The 12,727-nt window shown below is 41.2% G+C and overlaps 1 protein-coding gene across 8 annotated transcripts in view; it reads left to right on the top strand.

The window, feature by feature from the left end:
- The window catches only part of NARF (nuclear prelamin A recognition factor), a 24,672-nt gene extending 11,945 nt beyond the window's left edge, over positions 1 to 12,727 (top strand). For all 8 annotated transcript variants that reach the window (XM_086857392.1, XM_086857389.1, XM_086857395.1 and 5 more), the window contains 6 exons: positions 3,579 to 3,697; positions 4,563 to 4,692; positions 5,321 to 5,393; positions 7,804 to 7,941; positions 8,552 to 8,709; positions 9,272 to 12,727. In XM_086857392.1, the coding sequence (XP_086713518.1) occupies positions 3,579 to 3,697; positions 4,563 to 4,692; positions 5,321 to 5,393; positions 7,804 to 7,941; positions 8,552 to 8,709; positions 9,272 to 9,513 (860 nt within the window). In that variant the 3' untranslated portion in view covers positions 9,514 to 12,727. The remainder of the gene's footprint in view (positions 1 to 3,578; positions 3,698 to 4,562; positions 4,693 to 5,320; positions 5,394 to 7,803; positions 7,942 to 8,551; positions 8,710 to 9,271) is intronic.

Here is a 12,727-nt window from a genome sequence, read left to right as displayed (position 1 = left end):
AGCACCCTCCTCAACTCCATCCTAAAGTTCATAGTGTTGCTTCTTAAAAGGCTGATAAAAATACCAAAATATTTCTTGCTAGCTTTGAAATAACTCAAGTGGTTTGCATTTGTTAAACATTAGAGTGATGATGAGTTGTTGTTGGTGATCCCCAGAATCTGCTGTTGTCATTGATTTGAAGTTTAAATACTGCTGTTTGAATCATACTTGTATTTTTGTTTGTTCTGTGTATTTTGTAGTGGAAGTATCTGGGTTATGCTTTAAGTACTACATATATATATGTTAAAAATATGTTTCTGCTTTTTCTGTTAATGTTATCTTAGTGTAACCTCTTATCTTCAGTAGCAGACATATAATATATTGCTCTTTTTCTTGTAAAACCTGTGCAGTTGAAATACTCCCATTACTTAGTTTTGTTGTCTTGTATGTGCTTTAGGTAAAATTCAAAATCTGAGGATTTCTTTTAGAATTTGCGAGATAATTTTAATTTTCTTCATCTGGAAACAGAGCTCAGATTATCTGCTGCTCTCAGTGGACATATTTTATAATAGATAACAGAGCACTTTTCTTGTCTTTGTGTGGTCTGCACAAGCTGGTTTCTGGTGTCATTGCTGGTTTTGGTGTCAGCTCTCTATTGTGATAGATGGTAACAGAAGCATGGGTGCTTTCCATTTCTGTGAAACTAACCCAGAATATCACCTTAAATCCATTTTGAAAACATATGGTATATTTCTTTGTCAGCAATTGGAGAAAACAAAAATCCTGATTAGTCATCTTTAAACTGAGGTTTTTTTCACTGTGTTTCTTGACCTTATTTGAGTGCATTTTCTGTTCCTTTTTCTCCTTCCTCTTTCTACCCTCAGATTACATAAATTTGTGCCAGAGATGTTGTTTACTGGGTGTGTTTATCACAAAATGGTTTTTCTATAGCTCTGTAGATGCAAGGTCAATGTGAACTCAAGTATAAATGCTTTACTCTTTTTTATCTTGGTGTGTGACTTTGCACAGACCTATCCCTCTCTGCAGCCTTCTGGGGTGTAACATCTACCATGAGCAAAGAGCAGAGCCTGGATAGCCCAGAACCTGAGATAAGCTGTTGTCTTGTCCCTGTCTTAATTGTTCAGCTCCTGCTACTCTCTGGGGAGAAACTGAGCTCATTTTTTGGTTTGTTTCCTGTTGAAAGAACAGTACTGTTACTACTGATAGTTAGTATATGCAATATCTCAAAATAATCAGTTTCCTTCCTTAATGTACCAGGCTGGTGAGCAACATGAAGCACTTGCTCTGGAAAATCTAGTGTTTATAAGGCACTGCCAACCTCTGTGTCCTCCCAGAAAAGCCAGTGAGGCAGACTTGCAGCAGCAGTAGGAAGCTCATGAGTATTGAGGATTCTAATGCTTTTGTCCCAGTCCCAATTTCCTTTTCCAGGAATGGGGTTTTACAGTAGCAAAAGTTTGCTTAGTTTCTTTTACACTTCCTACAGATCCATAGATGCACCTTCATGATTTTTCTCACAATAAACCACCAAAGATAACATGTTCTGAGCTGCATCTGCAAGAGCTCATATGGTGACTTGTAGTGCCTTCTGCTCTTTGATGCCAACACGAGCCAGCAGATTGCCAAGAATGCAAATGAAGGGTGTGGATCTGGATGAGTGCAGCTGTACCCTGATGTAAGAATGGGGTCTCTGAGGTTTTCCCTAGCTGTGGCTCTGCAATTCAGCCCTGTGATAAAGGGGCAGAAGCAGCAATGTGGAGTGCAGGTAAATGCTCACTCACCCAGGCTGCCTGTACAATTTACCAGTGACTAATGACACTAATGATCTTTGGGAGCTGCTGCTATGAGACACTTGTTCCATCCATTGCAAGGACAGAAACAATTTAAGGAATGGCTTCAGACAATACCTGTCAGAAATCTCTTGGGATTTAGTGAAATTTCCTTAAAGGTCAGGTCTACAATATCAAAAACATTCCAATTATAAGAGCACTCATAGCAGGAGTGCTGGGGTGATTAATGGTGAGTACAAGTGTTTTTAAAACATTGTTTTGTTTGAAGCAGTTTTAGTTCTGTTTGGATAGAACTTGAGACTAAAGCCATTTAATCAATGGGATGTACCTATTATGCAGAATATGCTACTACAGCTTTTTACCAAGCACCAATGAATTCAGTGCTTTGTTGTAGGTAATGTCTTGGACTTAAAGTCCCAGTTGAACGTGGACATTAGGCAAACTTCCAGTTCAGAATCTTGAAATTCAGTACATGATGGGTAAATCCATGGTCCTCAGCTTTTCCTACAGCAGAAATGAATGCTTGTTCAAGATGTGTGATTTTTATGGAAACCAGCTTGTACGTTAACAAGAATTGGGAATACTTAAACAGCTTTGGGTTTTCCTAATACTTAGCACTTTCTCATTTTCAGCAGTAAAATGTTATTACACTGAGAAGACTGTTTCTCTGCTACAGAGAGACAAATCATCTGAACACTGCTTTGCATCCCAGTTTTGTACTGCTGTTGGCATTTGTGGTATTGTTCTGACTTAAACAGTACCAGGTGTTTTTACATAAGTGGTAATTTCAAGCTTAAAAATTAACCTCCAGGTTTTCCCCTTCCTGGGCAGCATGTACTACACAGCAGTTTCTCTCTTTTATGTAATCACTAATTTGCTTGAAGACAAAGCACAATTCTTTTCACCATTTCTTAGCACCAAAAGCAACACACCTGCCTCAAAGGCTGGACCTAACTCTCCTGCACAATGTAGGTGTAATGTAGATGAAAAAGCTCCAAGCCTTGCTGTGAAGGATTCTGGGCTTTTCAGTAAGAGCTACAGAGCCCAAGAAAGAATTGCACACCCTAAATACCTTGATTTGTTCATTTACTAGGGGAATAATACAGCAACTCTGGATGTTGGGGGTGCTCTGGGTATCCACAGCTTGCCCAGGCTGGAATGCTGAAGGGGTCTGGTGAAAGAGAGGGGGATTCCTGAGGAACTAAGGACAAATGTTGCATACAGAAAGATTTCAGGTGGTTCCTGTGGGTGTGCGAGTGTGAGGGTGTTTCTGAAGGTGTGACTACTCTAACAATAGTAAAAGAAGCCGTTTTTTTCTAGGCTTAATCCATGTGCATCTTTATCCATTTATCCAACAGACTCTTCTGTTCTAGGGGAGGCAAGCTGGGTGCATGGATATTAAATCTCAGGAAGCACCAGGTTACAGTTAAGCAACCAAACAGTACATTTGTTGTAGTATGTGGTGATCCAAGGGCTGAAGTCTAGAAGGTTGGGGTCTTGTTCTTTCTGCTTTGTTAAATCTTTGCATGAGGAAGGGGGTAACAGGTCATGAAGTTCAAAGTGGACCTTGGTCTAGAATTACTGACACGGTGAATTATTGATTATGGACTAAAGCATTATTAACAGAGCCTTGAGGTCTCCTGCAGTTCCCAAGGTGGGGCTTCCAGCCTACCCAGAAATGTCCTCCCTATTGTGAAGGTGTCATCATTTTCAGGATCTGTTGTGTGACTGCTGCCACTTGCTGTGCTTATGGGTCACTTCTCTGTAGCTGACATGTTTCTGTGCTTGCAGGCTGGATCCGATATGCTGAAAGGGTACTCACCAACCTGGTGACCTCTCACATTTGCACTGCAAAGTCTCCACAGCAGATCATGGGCTCCCTTGTGAAGGGCTACTTTGCCAAGCAGCAGGTAAGTAATTCTGATTTATTTTTACCATTATAGTCTTCTAAATAGAAAAGATGAGCTTTAATACCGAGATGCAGCTCCTAGTGTCCTTTACTTGAAGAAGAAATGATGCTCTGCTGCTGTACAGGTGCCCATCATGAGAAGAATGTACAAAGAACCTCATTTTATACAGTGCAGTGTGAGCTGGCAGCACTTGCACCCCCAGTGCAACATGGATTTAGATATTTATGGATAAAGTTAAAAGTTAAATCCGTAGCAGATAAAGGGTTTTTTGTGAAATGCTGCCAGTGTAATTCTCCAGCACAGCCAAAACAGGAGTGGAGGATAATAATGTGGAAATTGCCCTGTTATCTGAGATCAATAAAAGCATTGTATCCTAGGAACTAACCTTTTTATCTCCTCAGTTTTGTGTGTTGAAAAAATTGCTGTTCTTTACATATCATACCAAAATGGAGCTACAGGCACATTCTGTAGGGAAGTGCTGCTGTCTGCAGGTTCTAGTCACTCACATCTTGCAGACAAATTCTGAAGGGCTTCCTGTAGGTGAAAGTGAGTGAGTGACAGGCAGAAGCTAGAACTCTGAACTCCTGACTTGTATTCACTTTCTAAAGCAATCAAAAAGCTGCAGAAAATGTGGTCTGAGGGAATATGGTCCAGCAAGGACACCAACTTTGGAAGTTTGCTGCTGATGCTTTGTGACTTCTGACAAATCATTGTCTGTGTGCAACATTCTTTAAAATTAATGGCTAGGAACTTAGTCCAGGTATTGCCTGCATGAGGTTAATGTCCCTAATTTTGTCCCTGCCATCCTTCAAGCTGTCTTTTGCTCTTCACGGATTTCACATGTGCTCCCTTCTGTGTTCCACAGAATTTGTCTCCTGATAAAATTTTCCATGTAGTCGTGGCACCTTGTTACGACAAAAAGCTGGAAGCCTTGAGGGAAGATTTCTACACTGCCTTGTATAATTCACCAGAAGTTGATTGTGTCCTGACATCAGGTTAACTTTTTTATCATCTATAAATATATAAGTGAATCACCATTTTTGGGTTAGCCTTTATGCCAGAGTTTGCTTTTTTCAAGTCTGCTTTAGTCATTAGGTTTTTTTCTGCTTTAAAGATTAGTACATATTTTTGTACTCCTGGTAGTACAAGTACTGCACAGGGAAGGCAGAGTGACACATCCTTTCCTTCTAAGTTGCTATTCTTCAAAAAAATCAGTTATTTTGTCAGCCTGTTAGAGAAGGTTAAAATTATGCAAATCCATAATTAAAATGATTATCTGGCTTGTCTATGGTCGTTATTTTACTAAGAATTATTCCTAATTCATGACACCAGTTGCCTTTTGGTGAAGATGATGTCTTTAGCCTTAGTGTCCAAACATCCTGCAGTGTAGTTTGGATATTTCCAAACTTGGCCTAACAGAAAGGCTGATGATTTAAGCAGAATTTGGGCAAGATGAAAGCCACTTTTCTTTGGAGCTGGAAGTGTCAGGCTTCTCAATTACTGGAGGGAAGAGCTGGAGAATGTGACTCAAAGCACATGCAGGTGTTGGGATGTTGATCTCTGAAACAGAGGCACAGTGTTGTGCTTTGTGTTGAAAGTAAAATGTCATGTGTTTTCCCACAGGTGAAATTGTCCAAATAATGGAACAGAAAAATGTGTCTATGAAAGATGTGGCTGAAGTAGCTGTAGATAGTTTGTAAGTAGTTTTGTTGTGGATTGCTTCCTTACTTTGATGACAAATATTCAACATAAATGTAAAACTGCTTAGAAGAATGTTTTTTCTTTTTAGAGAAAAAAATGTGCATCAAAGCCTGAGCTTCACCCTTTATATAGTGGCCTAACCCAGAAAAATATTCTCTTAGATGTTCACTGCTAAATATAAAAGTGATATGAAACAGATAATATAAACCTGCATGTATGGTCTAAATACAAAGCAAATAATTTGAGGTAGTGACCCTTTGAAATCTATGACTTGAAGATGTGTGTAGCTCCTGATTTATATTTTAATGCAGTAAAAATATTTACTGTATTAGTAATATATGTATATGTAGATAAAGTATATATATAAGTATATGCATTGGTAGATGAAAAATCTACAGATTTGACTGTATGAAGTTCAAGCCTTGAAGTGTGGCTGGCTGGGGCTGGTGACCCTGTTGTGAGCTCTCCTGTGCTCCTTGTGTAGAGCCCAGCAGTCTGATCTTCCCTGTCCAGCTGCCTCCCACAAAGCTGCTGGGACACGGTCCTGGGACTGACCATCTGCTCTGGGCTCCCCTCTCTTTCACAGCAGCATCCTCACTGTAAATTTCCCCTTCCCCAGTATGTTCATGTAGAAGGCTAGATGCAACACCCTTTCAGGAAATGGTAATTAATTGGTTTTTATACTGAGGACAGCAGTCAGTTTTTCAAGATGAGATCAAACTGAGCTGTGCTTTAGATGAGAAGCACACAAAGCATTGGAGAGGTTTTGTTTCCATCCCTTATGCTTGGCTCAGGGAGCAGCGTGTGTGGTGTTTAATTCTGTAGTTACAGAGGCTGCTTTCCCTGATCTTTGTTCAGCTGTGACAGATGTTCCTTGGTATCTTTCCAGAGGGTTGCTAGTGAAGCAATAAACGTGTTGTCTTGCACAAAACAGAAAGCTCTGGAAGTTTTGAAAAATCCTTTTCTATTCCAGCTGGTATCCTGCTTGGATCTAGAGGGGATAAATTTGAGTGGGTCGGTGGGAACATGTTCAGAGCTGTGTTTGTAGTGCAGTTCCTATGATTGATTCTACCTGAGATTGTCACACAGAATGAGAATGAATAAAGTTCTTGCAGGAATAATCACAGAGACAGTCATGTAATTCTATAGCAGAATCACTTAGAGACAGTCTTTTGATTCTCCATCAGCCTGTCCAATGAAAGGACAAGCTGTTACTCAGAATGTACCTGGTTCATTAACTCAATTTATGGAATCACAGACTATCCTGAGCTGGAAGGAGCCCATGAGGATCACCCAGCTCAGCTCCTGTCCCTGCCCAGACACCCCAAAATCCCTGGCAGGGGTGCCCAAAGGCTCCTGGAGCTCTGGCAGCCTCAGGCTGTGCCCATTCCCTGGGGAGCCTGGGCATTGCCAGCACCTCCGGGGGAAGAACCTTTCCCTGAGATCCAACCCAAACCTCCCCTGGCCCAGCTCCAGCCATTCTGGGGCTTCTGTCACTGTCACAGAGGTCAGAGCTGCCCCTCAGGGGGAGCTGCAGATCCTGGTGAGGTCTGACCTCAGTCTCCTCCAGGTTGAACAAGCCAAATGCCCTCAATTTATATTGGAAAATAATTTTTAAAAGGACTGAGCTGATAATACTGGTTCAACTGTGAGACGTAATGACATAAATTTTTGCTCTTCTGGGGTCTTAAAGTAGATCTTGCAGAGAAATTTGAACAACTTGAAGTCATCCTCTTAAAACAAGTCCCAGCACAGCAGCAATTTGTCATAAAGTGCTGGGCATTAAAACAGTTTTATGAATGTGGGCTCTTCAGAGCTGCGTTTAACAGAGGAGTGGTGAACTTCCAGGAGATGCCCTTGGGATCTGATCTCCCATTTTCTCTCCTGAACCACAGTGTAGCACTCATTTTCAGTGTACACCATTCTAACCTGGTTGCAGCTGTAGTGATTTGGTGTGATTTTATTGGCACAGACAGTGACAATTCCTAAAGCAGGGAGAATTGTCAGCAAGGACTCATAACTTCTGAAGTAGTTTTGTATTCTCACAGGCAAAAAATGATCATTTATTTGAATAATTTTATTTAAATAATTTTTCTCTAAAATGGCTCTTAAGTAGTAAATGACTTAAAATCTTCAGGTTGTGATGAAGGTGCATACTTATAAATTACTGTTGCTTGATATTTCTCAAAATGGAAAGCCATGTATAATTTTTTTAATTAATTTTTTAGCATCTCACTGTTGTCCTGAATAATTTACACTTTTTAAGCTGTAATAAATAAAAATGTAATGTATTTTCAGTGCTACTTTTTTGGTGGGAGAGACAGAGAAGGGGAGAAATACACTACTTTATTGAAGTGAAAGAATGAAACTTTTGGAGTTGATCTTCTATTTTGTTGTTTCCTAAGGTTTGATGACCTAAAGGAGGGAGATGTAGTAAGGCATGATGGGAAGAGATCTGATGGTTACCTGGAGCACATTTTTAAACATGCTGCAAAGGAGCTTTTTGGCATGGATGTCAAGGAGATAACCTACAAAGCATTAAAGTAAGTTAGAGTTTTGTATCCTTGTTATGTAGAATGGGTGAGCTAGAACAGAAGAGGGTATTTCCACTTGGAAGAGACGCACAGCAGTCATTTAGTCCAACTGCCTGAGCATTTTGGGCTGACCAGAAGTTAAAGCATGTTATTGAGGGCTTTGTCCAAATGCCCCTTAGACACTGAGAGCCTTGGGGCATTGGCCACCTCCCTGGCAGGCCTGTGCCAGGGTTTGGCCACCCTCTTGGCGAGGAACTGGTTCCTGAAGCCCAGGAATTCCCCTGCTTTGGTTGGTGGTGCAGTGAAAGAAACTGCTAGCCTGGTCTTTGGCCGATAGACAGTTAAAGGCTATAAACCTGCAAGTCTCTCACTGTAAAGCAGCTCCTGCTGGTACTCATTGTATTAAAAACTTACCTGCACTTGAACATTAAGTAGAATTCTATTATAAAGATTCCACCCCAACTTCTGCTTAACTCAGTTTAGAAGGTGGAAGAGTTCACCTTGATCTCGCTGTTAGACTTGTTCTGTTCCCTTTGGAGCATCTGAACACAAACTGGCACAGTTGGATCGTTCCTCTGGGAATGCAGGGGGTTAAAATGTTCTCTGTGTGTCTTGACAGGAACAAGGACTTTCAAGAAGTTACCCTAGAAAAGGATGGGGAGACAGTGCTGCGTTTTGCAGCAGCTTATGGCTTTAGAAATATCCAAAATATGGTCCTGAAGTTGAAAAAAGGAAAGTTTTTCTACCATTTTGTGGAAGTCCTTGCCTGTCCTGGAGGTAAGAATAATTGTGGATCCGCAATTGTTCAGCACATGTATCTTGAATCTCAGAGGAAAGCTGCCTTACAGGCAGGCACTTAATTTCATTCCCTCTTAATTCTCTTCTTAATAATCTAAAATCTCACTATTTATTGAACTGTCCAAAACACCAATTACAGTTGCAGGGTTGGTTCAAAAAATGATTGAGTTTTCTATAATTAGTCACAATATTACTTGTTCTCTTCTGACCTATAAATAAGTGCCTGCACTGCCAAACCTCAGAGGATGCTCTGAAATGGTGGCTGTCAAGGGCAAGAAAAGACAAGGAACATAATTAGGATCATAAAACCATGGAGAATGCAGAGAAAGATTGTTGATATGGAAACCTCATTTCCATTAAGATGAAGTTGATACCGGAGTCACTTTAGGTAAATACAATGTGTATTTACAGTGTGGGGGCAAGTTAAAAAAAAACCTGTCCTTAAGAGAAGTGTGAAAAAAAAATTCTGAGTTAACAGAGACTTTCTTTTCACATCAAATCTCTATCACCTTCTATGTTTTTCATTGCTTTTTTCCCTAAGGGTGCCTCAATGGAAAGGGCCAGGCCCAGACAGAGGATGGCAAACCAGACAGAGCCCTGCTTGCCCAGATGGAAGAGGTGTACACCGCGATTCCCGTCAGGCTGCCGGAAACCAACCTGCACGTCCAGAGGATGTACCAGGACTGGCTGGAGGGCATGGACTCCAAGAAGGTCCAGGACACTTTGCACACCACGTACAGTGCAGTAAATCAAAGCACGAGCAGTTTGGATATCAAATGGTAACGGGTGCAGGTGCAGAGCCGTGCTGAGGCTGCAGGGCAGCACTGGAACCCTCTGCAGTCGCGGCCGCTGGGCACCGCCGAGGGCACAGGGGAGGCTCTGCCCAGCTCGGGACTGTTCTTGGGAAGAACCACTGCTTTGCAAAAGTTATTGGGAAAAACCATTGCTTTGCAAAACCAGAGAAGTCTCCAAAAGCCCTGGTTCCTGCCACTGTCATTTAACTCTTAATCTTTGTCATTTCCTGCATAGAATGGATTTCTTCATTCTAAAGCCTGATCTTGCAAGGTACATAAGCTGTTTCTGCCAGGGACAGGGAGTGCAATTCCTGATCAAGTTACTCCCTGAAGTGAAGGGTTCACTGCATTAAAAGGGCTCCTGCAAGAGGCTGAGATGATTTTACTTCTAGATCTGCAGTCCCTATCATCACAGGAGATCAGTCAACAGGAATTTCAGTATTGACGCAGTTGGTGTGAAGTAAATTGGGATTTACTTACCTTGTTAAGGAAAATAACCTTTTAAAGGACAAGTGAGTATATGGAGCGATGTAATGAATTTCTATAAGCCCTGTATCCATAATTCAGCAAAAAATACTCAGTTCCAAACTAGCCACCATTTCTTACTGATGGAGTGTCACAGAATGCTTCACAGAAACTGAATCTGGGAGTGTAATGCTAAATGGTTCATTTAAAATAGTTACAAAGAGGTTGGTTGGTACAAGAAGAGAACTTTGTTTCCTTGTAAGTTTTCTGCTAAGCTTGCAGCCAGGAGTGGTGCTGCATGCTTTGGCTTCTCTCTGAGAGTGGAACATGCCCAGATTGTTCTTTCATTTGTCTCCATGTTGAAAGACTTGTGCAAAAAATAACTGCCTGGGGTGCCTCTGAGAAAAAATACTGAGCAATGCTTGTGAGCTCATCAGAGTTACAATACATTGGCATCATGAATTTTGATGCACTTATTTTTATAAATATGCTATAGAGGTTCATTAACAGACATTGTGAAGTGGTACTGCCGTGCAGCTTGTCTGCAACTTCCCCAGTTGTCAGAGAGTTAATGAAGAATGTAATGGACAAAAGAAATTAAGACTCCTGCCAGACTAATTCAGATTTTCCTGGTAGCATCAGATCTGTTCACAATTAATGGCTGTTTGAATCTAGCAAAGTTCTAGCTTTCCTTATGCAGCCTGAAAGTGTGGATGAGCTTTTTTAACTATTTCATGCAGTTTGAATGAATCTTCTTGCAAATTTCTTCAATATCACAACTGCTTGTGTAAGAAATCCTGCAAAAGTGTTTAAAATACACATTTAACCTGGACACAGTGGAAAGGGATGAAGCATCAGGGAAGGCAGGGCAAGACCTGGCATTGGCTAGACCAGGGAGGCTGAAAAGGAGAGAGACAGTGAAGTGTCACCCTGCTGACAAGAAATAGCCCTCTTAATGAGAAGCTGTTAAAAATTGCAGCTTTCCATTGGACCTCCACCGAAATAACAAACTATTGCATGTGGAGGGAAGTTTCCTTTCAAAAAGTTGATTAGTGCACTACCTGAATGCCCACAATGAGATTATGCCCATCAGTTATAGAAATTAGCCTTTGCACGTTGTTCCTTGTGGTAAGAATGATACATAACGTGGTGCAATATCAGAACATCGACAGAAATCTACCTCTGTATGGGAGAGGGAGTCCAGGAGTTGTGGGAAGAGCTGTGTGTAGCTGGAACTGTAAAAATGTCTGCTAAAGGAAGGTGGGGGTGTTGTGTGACATTTCAGAACAGATTACTTTCAGGAGCAACATACACCTCCCTTCGGTCTGATTTTCTTTATCTGCCGTGATTTCCTCCAAAAACTCCACCAGAATAATGTAATAAAGTGGTCCTGTTCAGTTTGTATAGGCCTGTTTCTCTGTATATATGGTTTGTAGCTGGATGCATGTTTAAATTATATTGCTGCTGCTCTTTGTACAGTGTGCTTATTTTTTTATGTTTGTGTACTGGGTGAAATGGTACAAAACAAGAAATCTTCAGTAAGCTACACAAGAGCTGCCTTGCTGTTCTGAAAGCAGAGCCCTGGGCTGTTTGTACAGCATGATGGATCCTCCCCAGGGCTGGATGGCATTTTGGCCAGTGCTTGCCTGCTGCTCTCCCTGTGCTGCTTGGGGAGCCCAGGACTGGGCTGGGCAGTGGCTGAAACAAATCTGCTCTGCTCCCAGAGCAAGGGAAACCAGTGGCTCAGTGTCTAAAATGGCCTGTTTCAGCTGGATCCACCATTCCTTCCCTCTGCTCAAGGGTTTTAACCTATTGAGGTAGTAGCAGTGCAGAGCTGTTGATGATTTATCTTTTCGAAAGACAAGGAAGGCATCTAACTGAGCTTGTAGTGGCCACACAGAATGTGTTATCATCAGTGACCTAACTAACTGAGACTTGTCTTTTTTATTTCTTTTTTGGTCAGCTTTTGTTTTATAATATTTTTTTTGGCGTAAAATATTTTCATTTTTTAAAGGCCTTTTCTTTAAAGTGCCAGTTTAAAAGGAAAGATCTATCCCATAAAGCTTTCCCCCTTCTTTCACTGAAATTTTAACATATATCAGAAAACCTTGTTGCAGCTTCATATATAGTGAAATACTTGCCTAAGGTTTGATTCTGGCTTTTAAATCTGCAGTTGGAAAGTCCATTAACATCGACAGTACGTGTAGTTTGTAGCCACACTTCTGAAATTACAGTACCATTTAATTCCCTGATTCCCTAATAATTTCTGCTGCTACTGTCTTTTCAGCAACAGGAAAAGCTCCTGATGTGGCTACAGCCATAGTGCTTTACCTCTGCCTTGAATGTTGTGCTGAGACAAGAGGATTTTTAGAAAATTATAAACTGGAGGGATTGTGGGAAAGGAATTTGACTTAGTAAATGAATCAGTAAAATTGTCTTGGGATGTTCTTAACTTGAGCATGAGGTGTTGGATTCTTGGGGTTATGGTTCTTTGCTCTGAGATTGTTCCAGCACATTTTGAGGTCCCTTTGCCTGGTGCATGAGGATTCCCTCAGCCACAGCACCTGTGGCCAAGGACCTGAGCGGCCCTGGCTGTGCTGTCCCACAGAGTAATGCAGATACCCAAATGCAGCACTCTCAGCTGGATTATACCTGGATGATGTTCAGTTACCCAAATTTTGGTGCTTTGTTTTCAAGTGCAGCATGACCATGAATTGTGAATAAATCTCAGTGCTCAA

The sequence above is a fragment of the Cyanistes caeruleus genome, chromosome 19 (genome assembly GCF_971803275.1).
Source record: "Cyanistes caeruleus chromosome 19, bCyaCae1.hap1.1, whole genome shotgun sequence".
NCBI classification, from domain to species: domain Eukaryota; kingdom Metazoa; phylum Chordata; class Aves; order Passeriformes; family Paridae; genus Cyanistes; species Cyanistes caeruleus.
This window is presented reverse-complemented; position numbering and strand designations above follow the sequence as displayed.